The 20,784-nt window shown below is 38.6% G+C and overlaps 1 protein-coding gene across 1 annotated transcript; it reads right to left on the bottom strand.

The window, feature by feature from the left end:
* Positions 1–1,264: 1,264 nt before the first annotated feature.
* Positions 1,265–20,617, bottom strand: SAMM50 (SAMM50 sorting and assembly machinery component). Its single transcript, XM_075507255.1, has 15 exons — positions 20,464–20,617; positions 18,222–18,332; positions 16,734–16,835; positions 15,858–15,945; positions 14,611–14,717; positions 12,499–12,629; positions 12,200–12,287; positions 11,526–11,654; positions 10,677–10,748; positions 9,453–9,539; positions 6,890–6,960; positions 6,036–6,103; positions 5,069–5,215; positions 3,989–4,130; positions 1,265–3,180 (listed from the first exon to the last, which is right to left on the bottom strand). The coding sequence occupies exons 1-15, from the start codon at positions 20,482–20,484 to the stop codon at positions 3,135–3,137; spliced, it is 1,410 nt and encodes a 469-aa protein (XP_075363370.1). The 5' UTR covers positions 20,485–20,617; the 3' UTR covers positions 1,265–3,134.
* Positions 20,618–20,784: the final 167 nt, after the last annotated feature.

Genomic DNA, 20,784 nt, shown 5'->3' with positions numbered 1-20,784 from the left:
AACCTCCCAATTTCCTCTTCCACATTCCCCACAGCTCCCTAGCAGCTTACTCGTTAACAGTACCTAATACCACCAGATCTTCCCAACATAAAGAGCGTTTTCAACTTTTTTATGTAAGTGGAACAGCTCCAAGAAATCACTCGCTGCCTTAGAACTGGCGATACAAATATTAGCCCTGCTTCTGACACATTACTGCCTTCTTCTCACTGGCGCAGAGGTGCCCCCAGTACAGCAGCAAGGCTGTACAGCCGTTGTCCCAAAAAGCCCTCCTTTCCTCCCCAGGCCTCTTTCAGCCCTAGAAAGGACTGTAAGCAGTAAAGTAACAACACAGCTGAAGAAACTCTGCTTCAGATGGTATTTGCAACCTCAGCACTGTTCATGTAAGATTAGAGTCCACGAGCATGTGGGCAGTCGTTTCAGGTGTACCATCTGGAGGCATTTGTCACCATCTTACTGTCCCAAACACTGGGCGTGGCGTTAAAAGCAAGAGCATCTCAACTACTCAATAGGTAAAGCGATATCCAAAACTACCCATTTAAGCAAACGCTATGCTTTTGAATCACAGTTACAACTGCAGGCCTTTCTTATGCCTTTTATCCTTTCACAGACAAACTCTGTGGCCAGAAAGGCAGTCAACCAAGAGAATTGCTTCAGATCTGTCCAGAGCCGTTCTGCAGATCTGTCCAGGACCGAGTCCGCTTAGCATTGCAGCAGCTTCTAGTGGGATTCTGATTTCTGTCTTATCCATCCTAATTATTAGAGCCTCTGCAACAAAATTCATATGGGAATATATTAATCAAATCAATATTCTATAGAATAACAGTGTAATCCAGATGTTGCTTCCAGAGGAATACAGGAATACTTTATGTACTGTGATAGCTTTTGTGCACTTGTTATATGCCATAAGAAAATGTTATATTTTGATGTTGTGCAACACAGGTAGGGAAACAGTGACCCAGGGAAAGGCTCATGTAACATGATTTTTCTCCCTTTATTCGTACTGGACGATTCTATGGTGCGTGGTATAGCGTGGTCTGTCAGCAGATGTGCTTGAAAGGCCTCTTCAGCCTTCAGCAAAGTTTCCCCCATTCATCCCTTATTTCTCATATAGATAACAGTTCTCTCAAAACTTAGTTGTGGGCTAGCTGCTTCTTAGTGTGCAGGCTGAGGCTATTTCTGTAGGAAGAAGGCTTCCTCAGGAAGGCTGCGTTCCCCTCTAAAATGGCCAACTGATGCTAGCTTAGGACTCTCTCATTTAATAAAGTACTACACATGACCAGTCTTTAATAACACTGTGCACAAAAAGGAGTTCTTAAAGACAACAGAATACATAAAATTTTATCAACAGGACTCAAATAAACTTTGAACTCCTGGGAGAAAATCCTAACAGTATTTTGGTATCTAAACATTCCCATTCTTCCCACTAAAAATATTTTTATATGTCAAAATGTAGACAGTGCTGGTGAAAAACCAGTGACATTTGTTGACATTCTTAACATACTGTCATATTTTATCTCATAACAAAAAAAAATAATCAAAATGTTTTGTTAAATATGTATTTGCTACAGTAGCTGTCAGATACACAGACTAAAAAAAGGTTCTTAATGTTAAATTTTGGTATTTGAAATAGACCTGACTTCTGTCATTCACACAATTTTCTGTTTTGAACATCTGTGAGCCTGTTGCTGCAACTTTATAAGAAGGAAAAGATGTTTAGTGGAGCTCTGCAAAACCAAGCAGATCAGTTTCTAGCCTTCATATTTTGGAAAGTGAGTTATCAACATGAACAGATTTAGTTACCATATTACAGCAGCAGCAATATATACCAATGCTAAAGCAATGTATAAAACTGCGGTCTCTTTGAAGAGAGTGGAGTCTCAGCGCTAACTTGACTGGGAACCAGATTTCATGGCAGTCCTGACAGCATTCGGCAAAGTCAAGTAGCTTGCCAGTATGTCCAAACCCGTGTCTTTAGCTGAGTAGAAGAAATCAGGAGTATAATAGCTTGTGTATTTCTGTTCTACTTTCCCAGAATCTTCTTTGTATTATGATTTAAATTTTGCCAACAGCTAATAACAAAAAAATGTAAATTTAGATGCAGGGAAAGTGGATTCTAGGTTCAGATTCTCTTAGGATAATGACAACTCAGGATTAATACATATAAAAGAATATGTAACTATCTATCTTCAAAGATGAGTTGTTAGAACTAACCTACTGAATCAGTCCAACCTTATAAAAACTGGAATATATGCCAAATGATAAAGCAGAAGGTCACTTTTAAGTGAAATTAGCATCTACAGAAGTCAGTAGAGAGGCATGCCGCTCACACAAAAGCAAATGAGATAGTATCACATGATCACATGTCTAGACATCCCTTTTGCAACTGCTGCAAAAAGACCTGTTTGCAAGACCCAAATCAATGGCTTCACTACGAGCATTAAAACACTCAAAACTGCCTCGGAGTTGAGAACCCTGAACTGTTTGAAGTTATTCTTGAATTTTAGTATTTACTGTGCTAAACAGCTGACTTGAACTTTTACAGTATTCAATTCAGACTGTAGGAGGCATTTAAATATAAATGATTTTACAATAGTGAAATATATTTGAATCAGAACATTTTGGTTCACTTACAACCATTATTTGTATAAAATAATTTTTGATGCGTAACAGAATTTTTTCAGGGTCATTTGCTCACAGAAGTTGATGATGGAGAAAAACTGTCCCCCTTAACTTCCACTCCAGCCAGACTCACACTTGGTCATCCCAATACTTGTGAGACTTGTGGTTGCAAGAGTGAAGGCTGTGCAGGCCAGTGACAACTGTAATCATGTGAACTGTATCCAAGCGCCAATTTCTGACACAACTCTCTAATATTTTAAGTAACAACTAATAACTAAAAGCTGTAAGTTTAAATAGCTAGAACCCTACAAACAGTCTCCCATCTTTGATAAGAATCAGAGGTACAATGAACCTTTAGAGCATAATTCTTTAATGTAGTTTCTTGTGGAGTCTGAGGTAAATCACTCAGAAGTGTATCTGTATTTCAAGAAAAAAGTTAGACCGTATCGAGCTATTATAGTCTTGATTTCAATTACAGAGCACAATTTCATATACTGATGTAAAATGTTTCTGTATTATAGAAATCTGATTCCTGCTCCAAACTGAACGCCATCACATATCCTGAAAAGAAACAAATAATAAACAACATAAGTGATATAGAAAGTACTGATGAAATTAAAAGCAATTCTCCCTACCCTCAAATGCCCAAGGTTTTCAATCTTTGGAAAGTTACAATTCAAATTTTAGCTGACAAAGGCTTTTTAAAATAAATGCTTTGCCAATCTGTCATCCATATGGAGTATTTACATTTGCAAAATAAAGCCCATAATTTTCAAATTGCTATTATTAATTCACATTTCACATGAATGACAAGTAGAAACATAAGCCAACTCCTGTACAAAATACACAGTATCTCACACAGTATTTACAGGCAAGAACAGGCCCCCTGAAGCTTTTCTATTCCGTACTATAATATTTGCTTGGTGTAGGATAATTGGTTGCTAACAAATTAATTTGTTCTCCCTTTCTCCTTATCTATATTTAAAATTGTTTTCATTTTTCAAGCAAAGACATCAAACTCTGTATTTATCCAACCACTTGTTTTTGGAAGGCTTAAGAAAATCCCATGAACTGTTTGAGTGATCATTTCCCCTAAAGAAATAAAACCTGCTATGCAGCTACTCATACATTTCAACAGCTAATCTCAAGTTCAATGAACTTTGAAACCTAAGATACAAAGTCTTAAACCAACTGTGAAACCAACATGAATACAGCAAACTGAAAGAAGAGCATCAAGTGCTGAAAAATCTCTAAACTGGCATAGAAAAAACAAAATTTAAAGGCAGCAATTCTCGGTGTGGAAACCAGATAGCAGTGCAGTAACCTTTAAAACCAGCTACTATTAAAGAAATTGGTGTAAAAAACAAACCTGTCACCAGACTGTACTCCCATAGGGAAACAGTAGTTAAGTTCTAATCTAGCAATGTTTCCAAGTCGGAGCACTATTCCGGCACCATAAGACCATCGGATATACTCTGCCAACTTCTGCAGGTGAGCTCTGGGACCATCACCTGAAAGCAAAAGAGCAGGAGAACAAGAATCAAAGTAGACTGTCAAGGCAGTCAAAGCCTAACAGGATTTTCAGAGCTAGAAGATAGACTACTTCGGAGCATCCCCTGCAGATTCAAAATTTATTTACTACCCACAACTCCCATAAATGCCAAGCAAGTACCTTGGATTCAAACTCCAAACTTCTACGATTCTAGTTGGATTGCTGGTTGATCTTCATTTCCCTCCATTGGTACCTACTTGCATGAATCTGGAAATGAGTACTAAAGACTTCACTAAAAGTCTTTAGTGGGTCTCTTAGTTTTAAAGCTGATTCATCTGCTTTTCAATTGTGCATAAAGTGTCTCCCTCCCATATGGATGTCACCTCTCTTCCATCAAGTGAGGCAGACATCAAATATCACTATATCCCCAAACTGAGCAAATTGATAATGAAAAATTGTACACTAATACACTGAAATATATCTTGAAAAAATTTGGGTATGGAGGGGGGGGGGGGGGGGGGGGGGGGGAAATCACATCAGCTACCACACCCTCATCTACACTCTAATGCCACCACTTTTTATTTAGTTCATCCCAGAAAACATTAGAATCCCACTAAAACTTCATCTTCCAATCTCCCTTTCGAACAGTGTAAGATAGCAGGGTGTTAATCAATTACCACACTGGACTGCGAACATCACCAATTCCCAGATACTACTGTTACCATACTAGCTCTCTTTCCTACAAGTTGTGCTAGAATTTATGTAGAGAGCTAAAAAAATTACTGGCAATCTGTCAAATATAAAAGTTAGTAGCAGCAGCTTTTTGACAGGCACCAAAATATATGCAGTAAACAAACTGCTTCTGACTAAACAGACACAGAACAGCTGCCCTCTTCTTTTTGCTTTTATATATAGAGAGAAGCAGGTTTTGTTATATACAATTCTATTGAGTCTTACCATAGTTAAGATTGCAGAGATTTCCAGCATTAAGGAAGAAATGTGTTCGGAAAAGGTCTCCAAACCCTCCCCGGCCTGGCCGGAAAGGGAGAGGGGTGTATAGATGTAAGCCTCCAGCCCAGTAGGCTTCTCCTCCCAAGTAATCACCTATTTAGGTAAAATGTTGGAATAAAAGCATTTACTGTGGAATATATTAAAAGAACCAGAACACATCCTTAAGTTGTTTTACATTGCACTTCTACCCTTTACAAGTCTTGCCACTTGCTTCTAGCTCCCTCCGACCTCACCACTATCAAGCAAAGGAGTTAGCACTTATGCAATTCTTTAAACCTTCCAAGTGAATTGCCATTTTTCTCCATTCCCTCTCTGGAACAGCCTGAGGCACGCACCTACTTGTGGTTCATCAGAGACTACCTCCTGAACACCTCTGAAATACTTGCCTTAGTTTTAAAAATGGGAAATTGATACAATTAAACAATTAGCTTTAAAATATACTGAATACTGGATCCACTGATAACAGCAAGTCAGCAGCAGAGTAAGGAATAGAACTGAGGAAGCTCTTGGCTCTCAAAACACCTTCGTTGATCAGATTACCTTTCCCCTAAGCTACCTGAACATATGCTGTATCAAATAGAGATTTAATGTGACTGTAGCTATAACCATCTTCTGGGAACTTTTTCAGGTTGAAGGTAGCTTACTAATTAAAGTGACATACTGGAGTATGCAAGTCTGAACACACACTTGGTTTACAAAATTAGCTTATGGCTTAACTGAGAACTACTGAGCTTTATTCCATTGTGAACTAATATATAACAACAGATCAAAGACATAATGCTTCTCAGATTCAGAGTGCAGAATAAGTGCAATTATTTTTAAGCTCTACAAAGCTTAAGGACAGAATCTGATTCTTTGTCACGCACTGAAATTTATAGTATCATCAGAGGAGTGGGATTTAAAAGTTTCAGACCTTCACTCTGGGGTCCAATGCTGTACATACTGAATCCACGCACACTTGTTGGTCCACCAAGGTAAAACCTAGTGAATACAGTCAAATTTAATTTAATGCTTCACTTGAAGGACATATTTGAAAATACCTAGCCATACTTCTAACATTGCTTTTCAGAGCTACAGGTAACTTTGTAACAGGTTTAGTAAAGTGTATGTAAAGAAATACAAGAAATTATATCTAAATCTAAGTCCTGATGCATTTGGCAAAAAATTCAAAATAAATGGAAGTACTAAAAATAAAAGTCAGTCTTCTATCACTTACAAAGATCAAAACCAAAGGTTCCGCAGCACTGAAGAAGAATCAGAATAATGTCTGATTCTGTCTGTTGTAATCATTTTGATAGAAATACTGTAGTTAAGATCTATTGCATGTGCAGTTGACACTTAGTATTTCTTGTAAATAAATTTAAGCCTAAATGGTTTCTGCTCGTGGTCTTTAAACACAGGTGTTAGAGGGCAAAATTGCCTAAAAAGCCCAACATAGTTACAATATGGCTTTAAATCTAAAAATACCAGCAGTGTTACCTAATGCCTGATACAAGATTTTGCAGATGGTAAATACCATTTTTGCAACTCTAAATATTGGCAGGCAGAGCTACTACATAGCAAATTATGAGTTTACACTACCCCAATATGAAAATCAAACACAGAAGGCATGGCTTGAGTACTAACATGCAATTAAAGCTCACTAGAAACTTACTTTATTCTCCTCAGAACCAGAACTACTACTGCTTCTCTCTTCTACTACAGAGTTTTCTTTATACATTACCTGGGTTGACTGAAAAAAAATTAAGAAACATTTAAAAAACTTGCCTGTCAGCTATACTGGATGGCTTGTCTCCAATAGGTACTAGCATTCCACCCCAAAGTGATGCTGAAAGAACCTTTGGAGAGAAAAAGAAGTTGTTTATTAACATGTATTACTTAATTTCCCTAAAAATAGTATTAATAAAGTTTCATTGCTTATTAACAGGCAGAGCTCCCATTGGTCTGACAGAAAGTTACAGATGATCACAGCGTATGCATGGATATCACACCATCAGTAATTGTATTTTCAGGAAACTCTTGATCATTGCTGCCCTCTTTCTTTTATGCAGTGCTACATCTTGAAAAAGTCAATACAGCATATTTGAACCAAGTGCTACTTTCACAATAGCTAAAGGGAACACTCATCCAACTCCTATTTTCTTATGAATTTTCATGTCTTGAAATAAGACAACACTGCTGACATAAATTACTCCTGGCAACTTTAAACCCATAGGAGGCTAAGTCCAGCAAATAACTACCAAAAATGTACAATTATTATCTGCCTGTGAATTAGCCTTATAATTCAATGAAACCATCTTCTGCAACTCACTATATTGACATCAAATCCACATACATCATTACTGCTTATCTATACAGTAATTCTTGGGAGCTAAACCACTATAATAAATACATTTAATCATATGCCTGCTGCCTGTGTACCAAGTAGAAGTACTACTGCCAGATGGTGAGCCCTATTGTCAATACCTAGGCTAAAGGCATTGGATAATTTCTCTAATTTTACAGCACACTCCTGCTGCCTTCTGCCCTGAGAGTTCCCAGATGCCTTCCCTGCCATTATCAGATGTGAACTCATCAGGCGGTATATGCATATCTGGCTACACAGCACATGGCATATGCAAAAGCCATTTGCATGCAAGTCTATACTCATGAACAATGGATGACATAAAATTATGTACACCACGTGATGAGGTATGCTTCACTTTTGCAAGGTTGGCATATTAGCTGTCATGGGAAAGAGCAAAGTCCTCTTTGCATAGCCATGAAGCCATTAAATTACTTCATAGGAGAATACGCTGTCTTTCTCAACTGAAGGTCAGCAAATAAATGTCAGATGACTAGAAGTGTACTCACCAGGCAATGCCTTTTCATTCACCGCATGGAAGGTGCAAATATAATGATGTAATAAGAAAGGGGTATAGCAAATAGCCTTAAAATGCCCTTCTGTGTTGGCCTCATTGGTCTAACTCAAGAACTGCATTGCACCAAGTCGCCTCAGAACAAAAGCATGAAACAGCAGACGACAGATCCTTACAACATCAGTTCATTAGTATCTGCACTATGGAAGTAGCTTGGAGTTTTTCAGTTGTACCACTGGCATAATGCTAACATTCTTCCAGTCTCCTAGAATTTCTTCATTATTCCAATACTTCTTAAAAAGCTTTCAAGATGCAGAGATCTTCTCAACGCATTTTTGTTTTGATTTAGGCTTGGTTTTTTAGTATGTTGGGATGCAAATTATCGTAACCTCTGATTTTTAAATCTTCATAATGGAAGTTGCTGTTTAATTCCCTGTTCAGCTATGAGACAAGAGCTTACTGCACTATCTCCATATCATAAAGAGCTTCTTTCTAAATACAGACAGAAATATTTCTGGTATAGTTAAATTCTTATTTCACTAAGCATAAAAACACCTATTTCCACCTAATACTAGCTCTGTGCTGTTAAAGATGCCTGAAGCTTAAGACCTCTATGTTCTCGTAAGAAGCTGGAGTACATTAAACATGAACTTGGAGTGGAGTTATCCAGTGTCATTTCCTCTGAAGGCAATGTAGTTGGTATACACAAGAACTGCTCTGCCAACCAAACCAAGACTTCTAAGTGATGATGACACAGGAATTTGCTTCAAAACCACAATGACTCCAAACCAAAGTACTAATGTAGGCACCACACCATAAAATCTGTGATGTGCTCTGCCTACAGGGTGGCAGACTGGGGTCTCATATGAACTTCTGATGCTACCGTGTGTCTTTCTTACTGGAACTTAAATCATTCATTGTGCACAAATATGAAGTTTAAAATGTACTGCAAAAGCTTAGTGTTGTAGTGAAATGAGCCTTCCTATTCTTGCTCAATAATTTTATATAGAAGAAATAATTACATGCTATGATACCAAAATTAGTAGTCATATATTCATAATTTACAATGACAAAAGAAAACTAAACCAAGATTAGTCAGAATATTCATAACCAGGTGAAAGAGTCAGAACAAAGGCTGTAATAAGTTTCTGAAAAATCACTTCTAAGAAAGATAACAAAGAACAGACATACCCAACATTACTTCTGAAAGGAAAATAGTTCATATGGTTAACTGCCAAACAAGTCATTCTTTCCAAAATGCCCACTTCTCAAGTGACTGTGCACGGCAGGAACATCAGGTTAAAATAAAGAGTATTTCACTTCCAAAAAACCGAATCAAGATACCTTCACCATCCATCTTTCACTTCCATCATCTTTTTCTAATCCATGGTGAGAAATCATCATAAAACATAGATTCAATAACCTCATTTGTTAACTCAGATCAATTACTAAATTATCTTTAAAAAAATTACCGAATCCCAGATAAGTTGCTTATTCAACTGAAATTCAAAATCCTCTTTCAGAAAGCTCACGTCTCCACCTGTATAGCCAGCCAACTCCTGCAAAGACATAAGTTTACAAAAGTTGTAACAAATTTTACATGTTTCTTCCCCCTAAAAGTTCATCATGTCTGCATCAGCATACGCAGTGTTTTCTGTACAAGACAGACAGATACACTGGTATGGAGAGACAACTGAATTTTGGACCAATGAAAAACTACACATGACCCTCAGAACAATGAGCTGCAATTTCCTCCTCCAAATATTAAACCAAGGTATTGCTTTCTAAGCCATTTTGTAAATGATGGCAAAATAGAATGGAGCTGAAAAATTCAGGACCCGAAATCAAAACTCTTACTGTATTTACCTAGACCTGAGAAGATTCTGTATGTACTAAAGCAGGGCTGAAAAACCAGATAGCCAGTTGTATTACACCACTGCTAGTTGAAAATAACAAGTGAAGTGACTGAATCAGTGTTAGTTAGAGGCAGCATCTAACAAATGATATGTTAACTAAACCCTGAATTATAACCACCTTTCTCGCTCAGAAACAGAAGAGTTCACTGCTGCTTACAGGAACACTAGCACTTCTAGTTCCAATGACATTTCAAAGCAATCTGCTTCTAAAGCATTGCAGAAGTTAATGCTTCTGAAGTATTAACCCCTACAGCAGAAAAACCAGCTTTTCTAAAAGCTCTCAAAGTAACAAGAGTGAAAACCATTTTCTGTGCCAAAATGATACATGTGTATGCCTTTGAGAGTTTTTACCCAGTCTTTCGTTTTTAATTCTAAGACTTATAAACTTTGTAAGTAGCAACAGGACCACAGTCTCGTAGTCTTACATTACAGTGTTAGAAAACAATGACTAATACCTACTGTAAAGCGTAGAGTAAATACTGTCAGGGATAATGTATCTCAGCTAATAAATAATTTAATGCTAATGGCGCGATAAAATGGCTGTGCTGTTTGACCAATGGTACACAAATGAAAATTTGCCACCATAAAAAAGGCTTCATGATTTTAAAAGGCACGCACTGTAAAGATAAAGAGTAAATACTGACCATCACTGCCTCCTAGTCAATTTATGATTAATTTCTAACTTTAGACATTTTAACATGAACATCAATTAGATAAATTAAGACTTAATCAAACACACTTAGATAAAATCCAATAATAGTATAAGTGATTTAATACTACCTGATTAATTTTTAGCAAAGCACCTCGTCTTGGCAAGATTGAAGAGTTCCGGGAATCAATTACCATAGCATGCTGAAAAGAATCAAACAATTATTTTTAGGTCCTCGTATCTGTTGAATACCACAGAGTGACACTAGTCTTTTCCTTCAAAAACTGTGCACACAGCAGAAGACAGCCACAGCTCCAGCTAAGGCTAGTGTAGCTCCATGGATTTGGGAACAATGTACCTACAGACTAACTTAGTTCTGACTGTAGAAGCCACATCTATCTATCTATCTATCTATCTATCTATATATACACACACACACACACACACATATATATACACACCACACCATATATATATATATTTATACCTTTTGGCCATGGTACACACCAAAAATATACCAGCAACAATGCCCCTGTGTAAATCACCAATTTTGTGACAACTGCAAATAGTTTATCTCCTACAATTTGTACGCTACAAGTTAAAGATGACAAGTGGCCAAAAACTGGTATAGGAAAGTATATTTAGAAAAGGCATAGCGACTGCAGGATGAGGAAACGTACTGATCCTGTCTTCTACAAAACAAGACAATTCTGCAAAGAGAGACAGCAGATGACACGGAGGGAGGCCGTGCAGAAAGAACAAGCCAGCCTAAGCAACAGTCAAAATGCAACAGTCAACTATGAAAGTATGCTTTCTATTTGGACCTCCTGGATGACTCTGCGTGAATGACCAAACACAGCAAAAGATGTTTGAAGTGAAACACACTAGCTACTAAGACAAAAAGCTCCTTTGGTATCATTCGTAAGTATTAAATGACTCAAAATAATGTGTTTTAAAAAATGATCAGGAAAAAGCCTTACGGAGAGAGAAGATTTAAGAGAGTGTCCACTTTCTTCTCGAACAGAAAAGGATGCTGTTCTAGCAAGGCAGCCAAGCTCTCTCCACACACCCTCCCACTTCAGTGTGTGATTGGTCTTCCAGATTGGAAACTACAAATAAAGAATTGAGTAAGACATGAAAAAATGTTTGCTACAAAATTAAAATAAACAATTCCCTGAAAAAAATCTTTCTCTCTAAAGTTTGTTTATACATGAGTCTACGCTTTTTCTTTCCAAACCTCTTGGATCAGAGAGAAACCCTTTTTCATTTCAGAGTAATGCTACTTCTGCTCCAGCCAAGACCGTTTCTCCCAAGGAGGTGCATCCCAAATGAAAAATATCTTAAGTTGGGCTGATACAATGAGCTAGGCAACCAGCTGCCTCTCTGAAATGATACTTTAAACATTAAAAATTTGGAGAAAAACACATTGGTATTTTTATATGGCCAAAATAAGATTGAATTCTAACAAAAAGATGAAGCTGTATTACCTCTGTCATTTTAAAATTGTTGATCTCTTTCAAATAATGACAAGTTAGCCCTGTGTACAAGTGTTTCAATCATTAAAAAAGTAAACCAAATATTTGCGAAAGCCAGATGTGACCCGAATTAAATGTAAATGAAGCATGTGTTCCACAAAGGTGTGTGCTACACTTACATTAAATTCTGTTGATATTCCTCTATCAGTTTCACGAAGAGAACTCCAAGGGAACTGTCCAGTTACTTTATACAGGTTAACTGAAAAACTGAAACACAACATTATTGGTAGTTTGAAAGTGAAACTATTAAAGTAGGTGGAGTTTTAAATTATCACAAAAACTTAAGAAACCAACTCTGCTACATTATTAACAGACCCTCAGCAAAGGAATAAATTTAATTATTACTCAATGAAAGATCTTATTAACTGTTTTATATTCCTTCACTAAAAAAAGAAGTACTCAGAAATGCATCCCCTACTTTCTTTCAAAGTTTCCAGGCTGTGGTTTGAAGAATGACAGGCCATATGAAGTTTCCTTTGTTCCATAGGAGAACTGGAAGGTTACCTTTTCTGCACGTCCAAAGAGATTTGGGAACTTGAGCCCAAGTACCTAGGGAAAATAAAAAAAACCCACAACATTTCATGCAGTTTGCTGTCTTGCATCTCAATCGTATGCTGAAGACCAGCATATCTACCATGAGAATGAGAAATGAAGACATTAAAAATAGTTGTAACTGAATGTGTTTTTTCTTTTACGTTAGGGTTCTCTTTGGCACTGGCAGCAAAAGCCATCACAATAGCACAAGTTACAGTTAATCATCCAATTTTTATTGCTGTCCAGTAGCTGCTGACTTAATCTGCATTCTCACTGTATCATCAGTACTGCTATTATATCAAGCAAAATCTCCCAGCCAGTCTCAAAGCCCAGGAGAGTAAGTCTTTGGCATAATAAGCAGCTGCTCTGCAACTGCAGACTTTCCAGCTGATCATCAGGAAAGCTACTTGTCAGGTAGGGTTCATCAGAACCACAGCAATAAGCCAATGGAAAATTATCAATACAGAGTCACTCCCCTGTATTTTTGAGTAACAGGATGCTTTTGCAATCAGTCCTGATGGCAGTACAACATACCATTACAATGCTACAGAAACAAGTTAAACACTTCTGCCTGTTCTGACACAAATTCCTTGTATCCTTTTTAGCAGCTCTTGGCCCTTTGGCAGAAAGGATGGCGCAGGTTTCCTCCAAGCGCAGACACTACCAGGACTGTTCTATTGTTGTGTGTTCCATTTTAAAATAATGTAAAAAAGCTACCAAATCCTGATTGCCTTTGTCTAACAGCTATTGGAAACAAATCAGTCACCTGAACTTTGTGATGATGGGTACTATGCAATTATCCAACTAACCAGAAACCACTAATCCAAAGAGCTATTAGTATGAAATATTAGATCTATACACTTCAGATGAATTTAAGGGATTAGAATAAATGTCAAATCTATTTAACTCTTAAGGAAACGTAGTTCTGCTGCCAATACCAGTGTATACAGGTCATGTTTTTATATCATTCCAATGTTTTATTTCTCTGTAACAAATTAAAACCCAATAGAGGGGGAAGCCAAGTACAAAAAGAGAAACCACAGTAGCTTTCAGACTGTTTTCAAATGCACTAGAACCAACAGGTAGGATTCCCCATTGGTTTCATTCAGGCCACGACACCCTGGACACTGCTCTCAGCAGCGGAGCTGCATAAGCAGCTCTCAAACTCACTGAGTTCCTGTTCTCCCTGCACTTGCAAAACACCATCACCTGAGTCATGCAGTATCTTATCCAGGTTAAAAATACCCCTAAGAAGAAAAGGATGAGTCCCTTGATCTGGCTTATCTTCCAGCCCCAGGCACAGCTGCACCGTGCACATGAGAAGGCAGAATGGGTGCAGGAAGGACCACCTGAAAGCATGATCTACTTACACCAGCACTTCTGTTAAAAGGACATTAACAGAACAACAGTACAGCTGTTACTTTTCCTGTCAATTGGTAAGTATTTTTCACACAACTTTTTAATCCGATGCATCCTTAATTGGATCAAATGGAAACAAGTTCCACAGTTTGTATGGTTCTGGAAAACCTTGCATTTTGCAGCCCAGAATAACTGCTACTGGGCAAAATAGTGAAAATCAAGAACAATTTCTAAGTCAAACATAAAGCATTTTGACTGAGAAGAAAAACACTTTAAACAGATCTCACAGAAACTAAATGCCAGACGCCTTACTAATCTCTCCAGTAGATAAAGCGTCTTAAATATTATCAAGAAATAATTTAAGTAATTTTAAGAATTAAAAAATTAACATACTGAGTTGGAAGCTACAGCATTCTTCCCTAGCTCAAAATAGGCTTGTGCTGAATGAAAGCCTGACTAATACAAAGACTCTTTAGAGACAAAGGTCTGGCAAAGCCTTAGTAAAGCTGGATCAAGAAAATAATTTGGCTTGGATCAAGTCCTCACTTACTTAATCACCAAATTCCTTGCTAGGTTTGAAACATGAAAGTAAGAGGAATATCAAAAGGAATTAATAATTATTTGAAATAATCCATACCATACTGCCTTCATTGTTGCCAACCATAGTATTGTAGCTTCCAGTTAGTCTTCTCAATTCTGTTACCTCAAAGGTTACATCTAAACCGTTTGGAAGGGCATCATCTCCTACATAAACAATCAAACAAAAAAAAGTATGTTCTCTCTAAGGAGCTATTTAAAAAAATGCAGACAGAAGATGACTTGAATTGTTTGAAAACTGGTTGAATTAAATGATAATAAAAGTCTCCATTACAACAAAAAATGGCTTGAGAAAAAGATGTCATTTGGATATGAGTGCAGAATTTGGTTCAATCACAGCATGACTGGCTTTAATCATCAACACGGTAGTTAATTATGAAGTAGTAATATTTGTTTGTTACCTACCCACTAAAAACAAAGATGTACACAAATTCTTACGTTAGAATAAACAGAAATTAAAGTGGTCCAGACATGGCAAGAACAACACCGTCACTAGGGCAGAGCTCCCAGCACTCTGCAGGTAAGTGCTGAACAACAGAAACGGCCCAGTTCCCTTAGGGCTCTGGCTACGGCAGCTGTTCCAAAACACAGCTGTCAAGGGTACCTAATTCCACTTGACCAAATGGGACAACACCCCATTGCCAGCAACCTGTGGGACTGCACTGTGTTTCCTTCTCAGTAACACAACTTTCCTCTGCTGAAGAGAGCAGCAACAGGTTTGAAAAGCAACCACAAGCCCAGGAATGCCAACTGAGCTTTACTGTGAAACCTGCATACATTCAGCTGCCCCATATATACTATAAGCCAATTTTTAATCACAAGCACTGATACAATTACAAGTATTTCCTTAAGCACCAAAGATGTGCTGATATAATGTCAGTTATGTGATGTTGTAATACATGGAAATACAGGACACATTTTCAAGCTTTTCCTCAAGTGTTCCTCTGAAACTCTGGATTAAGGGTTGTGTACTGTAATTATTTTAGTGCTGGAAATTCACTCATTTTTGCATGTATACACATAATATTTATATACATATACAACGCATAATATTTATATACATATACACATATATACAGACACATGCAAACACATCTTTTTCATAAGGATAATGGATGTAGACACCTACATTCATATATATAGCACACCTACATGCACATCTAAAATATATAAAGGTACATGAGAGAGTAATGTCCAAGCTGTTACACAGGGAAACACACATTATAGGTATGCATGTGTCTACACGTGTATGAGGAAAAAGGTGAGGATTAATGAAGTAATACATACCTTGACAGGTATCAATCAGAACCTCTACCTGTCTAAAGATTCCTAGACGAAGCAACTTTTCACGAGCTTCATGCGACTTTCTCATCACCTACAGGATAAGTAGCTCAGTCTTTCAGATTATCAAAAAATAACTAGGGAAAATAGTTAAAATGCATCTAAGTCATACAATATTCACAGATTTTGTATACAAAGACAGATATATGCGCCTTCAAAACAGATCACAACCACTTTAACACTTGAATCTGTAAAGAAATAAATTAAACCCAGAGCATCCGCCTCAATTCCTACCTTCTGTTAGTTTGCATCCTAATTGTTATAAGACTTAAACTTATTATTCAAATAGACTTCAGTACTTAAAACATATACACCTATTTAGAGGGCCCATGCTTTTTGCAAAAAACCCAAACGCCCTAATCTGTTTAAATTTAGACCAATTTACAAGTCTAATTGCCAGCCGTACTCCAGAAGGAATCACCACCTAAAAGTGCAAGGACATACAGCCTAACTCACGCTTTGATCCATTGTGGAGACTGGCATCAGTTATCTGTGCTAAGATCTAATAATTTGCCTTAAGCAAATTAACTGAAAGTGTCACCTACACAGTTAGCAATTCTCAAATGGGAAGAGCAAAGCTGAAAAAAAATATCTGACAGTACTGTTTGCCATCTCACAACATCTTTGAGCTGAATACATCAGAAAATACAGTATCTGCCAGTATTTCATATTTAAGTTTGGCTTCCATATCACAAGATCAGAATATCACAAAACTTGACAAAGTTCCCCATGTCTGAAGGGAGTAGCTCAAAGCAGGAAAGAGAGAGAAAATCGTAACCTGAATTTTTAAACAGTAGGTCTGATATTCACTACAGTACTTACATCAATGAGATTTTTAGCCTTGAAAACATCGGAGATTTCATACATGATAATGTCATCTTTGGTCCTTCCAAGTCCTTCAAAGTGCACATGCTGAACCACCACCTAAACAGAACAGATGTTTAAACAGAAATACTGAATTTGCATCTAATAATGAGTATCAAAATCACCCATGCAGAAAAAAATACTGTTGTCCAAGTGAAAAACCCTGAAGATTCCCAGGCTAATTACTGCTAACCTACATTATGAGAAATCAGAGCTATCTACAATTCTGGAAAGTTGTTCCCTTAACACAAAAAATAAAGAAAAAAGAATTCTAATACCAAAGCTAATACTGGTTGTAGCAGAAGAGACAGTAACAGACTGTAGCTGCGGGGATTTTAGTCGTAAGTGTTGTATGGACAAATAAGTCATTGCAGAAATCACACTGAGATATTAAGACACGTAAGACAAAACACATAGTTAGTCGTAGGTAGCTAGGTCTTGTATCAGCTACACACAAGCAGAGAGTTAAAAGAAAAAATAAACAAACCTACAAGCCATAAATATTTAAACTCTAACTATTAAAATTATTACTACTACTGGAGCATTGTAATTCAAAATGCATATTAAAATCACTAGCATTATGAGGTTTTATATTTTCTTAAAATCATTCATCTTATTATATAATCATCTGAGATAATTTTATCTTAAAAATCACAACACAGTCCCAGTTAGCTGGTACAAATGGACTACAGTGATTGCATTTCCCTTATTTTTCCAACCTTTTCAGTGTATTATAATTTCAGGGGTGTCCAAAAAAAACCAAACCTGAAAATGCTTCATTTATTCACATATAATAAAATAGCAGAATAAGAGCAACCTAGCATTACTGCAAACTGCTTAAAAAACCCCTATCAGAATATATACATAATGAACTAAAAACCCAAATGTTATTACCAAGCTTCTAGTGAAGAAGACTCTGAATAGCGTAAGAGAAAGGAAAAATTTAATAAAACCAAAGATAACGCATGATATGTCACCCCTCTAGCATGCCTAAACGTATTACAGGCCAAGACAGACACGCTCTTACATGTGAAATATTTAAAAAAAAGTTACCATCCTCTGCTAAAATTAGCATTTCCCTTCGTAACATAATTCACATGGTGGCACTTTACCCTAACTTGGCTAATACTGCACTCTAGCAGATTAAGAACAGTTGCTTGGTTTGCTCCAAAGCAGTGTTGCAGAAGCAGTAATCTTTTATGAGGCAGAGGGGACAGTAGCACCTGGAAACAGGTCTTAGCTCAAAGCTGAATATTAATAACAACTCCTGGGGTAGGGAAAAAAAGAACAGGAACTAGACAACATCAGATTAAATTCACAGTACTAAATTTAATTTCTTCACATCTCAAACCATAGTTTAGAAAGTTCCCTTAGAAAAAACAAGCGAGCAAGGGTGCCAAGACATTTCTCTTAAGAAAAAGATCAGGATGTTGTTCAGGTACTTACATCTTTGTTTTCAAGAATTTCCTGCTTGGCCTCAGGTTCAGCTTCAACCAGTTCAGCTTCCTCTCCCAAGGCACCAAAGTCTGGCCCACCCATTGGAAGAGGCTCCAAACTCTGAAAGCATAAAAGAAAACTGCATTTAATATGGTACACAGATTTGTGATTTATGCCTTTTGCAAAGGAAAAAAACTACAGTTCTTGACACTGTGTTCATCAGATTCTAAAGAGAAAAAAGCAAAAGAGAACAACTAAAATGAGGGGAATTACCAGCACGCTTGTTACCTACCTACTTGCTGAAATTTTTAATGAAAGCTGAATAGCTTCCATGTTGAATGATTTCTCAGAAATACTCCATACTCTTCCAAAAATAACCTTATTTTTATGGCATGCTTCCTGTGTTAAAGATGAATTCTACCTTCTCATAAAAAATCAGGGTGTCACTGCTTAGTTTGGGTTTTTGGGAGGGAGAGGAGTGTGAATGTTGAACAATGAAAAAAAAAAGGTGTTTTGAGTATGTTACTTTGCTTTGCATATATTTATATGCTTTTATATTTTAATTTTTCTTTTTAAAGTATCCTTCCAAGTAATGCTCAAGAAGCTCAGGCCCTATCTATCAGAGGTGAATATTTTAATCAAAATGGTTTCCAGCACAGTGTGACTTTATTTACTATACCTGAAAGAGTCTTAAAATAAGACATATCAGAAGATAACAGATTCAAGCAACAGTGAATAGAGGTTTACCTGCAAAAGCAGAGGTCAGGATTGGATAACTCAGTAAATCTACTTTTAGTCTTAAGTCACTAATATAGTACTTGCTGCATTATTTAAGGATAGCTGTTTTGCTGGAATAGTAAATTGCCATTACATATCAGAATCAAGTCAAATGAACACAGAATCCTCTCTCACTAACAGTATTTTTCAGGCAAACATGAAACACTCTGCATCTGCACAATACTGTGTATCAGTTTATACTACAGATGGATATAAAAAACCAAGAATATGAGGAAAAAAACCCCACTGAAACAGAAATTAAATTAGTCATGGTAATTAGATACTCTGGAGCCTTAACAGCCCCCTGCAGCAATATATTCCTCAGTCTAATTAAACACTATGTAAAAGCCTGCTGGTTTTCAACAGGCTCACAGGAAAGAGGTATTCTACCTAGGATCTTGACGAATCATCAAGACCATTCTTAGCCCCCAAATTCACTCATTAATCATACCTGAATTACCTACAGCAGCTTTAAATACACCTATGAAGCGGTGTCTATCCCAAGAAATGCTTCTCTAATAAAGCCTTCAGGCATGGAGAATTCAGTGCCTTCCTAAAGTACTGCAGAGCCTACAGATCCTTATTCTTCGAAATTCTTTTTTGATGTTTAAGACACGCTTTTTCTGTTGCCGTTATAACCGCTACTTCTTGTCCTACCACAACAAACCCTTAAATCTTTACCTTCCTTCTTTAAGCAATGGTGTACGGATTTGGAGATAATATGCTTCCGTTCAGGAGGATCTCCAAGTGCTTCAGGCGTGTGAGACGCAACAGGCCTCTTTAAGCAATACTGCTGTTTACCGAGGAAGTGCAAACCTGCCACCTCCACTTCTCACCGTGAGAGCTGTAGTTGTGGGGCAGCTTCTCTTTGCTTCGCGGTTTGGCTGGTTGGTTTGTTTGTTTGTTTGTTTTTCCCGTTTGTTTTTTCCTGTTTTCATTTACACAGTCTGGCTCTTGCCAGCGGCAAGGTCAACCCCGACCGCCCCCAGGGAGGAAAGAAAGACCCGGGAAGGGAAAGCAAGGCGCCTCAGAGCACCGGAACGGCGGCAGCGGAGCCCGGCCGGGCCCCTTCCCCTACCTCTACCCCCCGCCTGCCCTGGTAGGGTGGGCCCCGCGCACGCCCCGGGCAGGACGCCGGTTACCGGCCCGGCTGTCCCCGGCGGCGCCGGGCACGGAGCCCCGGGGTGCCGCCGCCCGGGCCTGCGCGGAGCCCCTCAGGCAAGGCAGGGCAGGGCAGGGCAGGGCACGGCAGAGCGGCCCGATCCCGATCCTAGCCCCGGCGAGCCGCGCTGTACCCGACGGAGGAGTGCAGCCGGCGCTCGCCCCGGCCCGGGCCCGAAGGTCGCCGAGGGGAGAGTACGGCCGTGTTCTCCCCTCGGCGACCTTCGGGCCCGGGCCGGGGCGAGCGCCGGCTGTGGCCGCTGGACCACCAACCGGCGGGCCCGTCCCCACTGCCCCACGTCGCGGCGCTTACCCGTGCGTGTACGGTGCCCATGGCGGCAAGGGGCGGCGGCCGGGGGCAGCGGGGCCGTGCGGGCTGGGGGCCGCCGGTGCTCAAGGCCGCAGCACGGGGGCGGCCATGACAGGTGGCCCCGCCCCGGCTCCCATTGGCCGGAGGAGCAGGAAGAGGCGGGGCGAAGCTTGCGCTCCCCGGGCGCTTCCTCCCGGGAGGCGCGCGTGCGCAGCCAGGGAGCAGGGAAGGGGAGTTTTTTGGGGAAGAAGTTACTGCCTAAAAAAATAATCAGTTTTCACGTGTATCCCCTTAGAGCAGCGCGCTGAAGGCTAGACACTGCTG

Source organism: Mycteria americana, chromosome 1, assembly GCF_035582795.1.
Source record: "Mycteria americana isolate JAX WOST 10 ecotype Jacksonville Zoo and Gardens chromosome 1, USCA_MyAme_1.0, whole genome shotgun sequence".
NCBI lineage: Eukaryota > Metazoa > Chordata > Aves > Ciconiiformes > Ciconiidae > Mycteria > Mycteria americana.
This window is presented reverse-complemented; position numbering and strand designations above follow the sequence as displayed.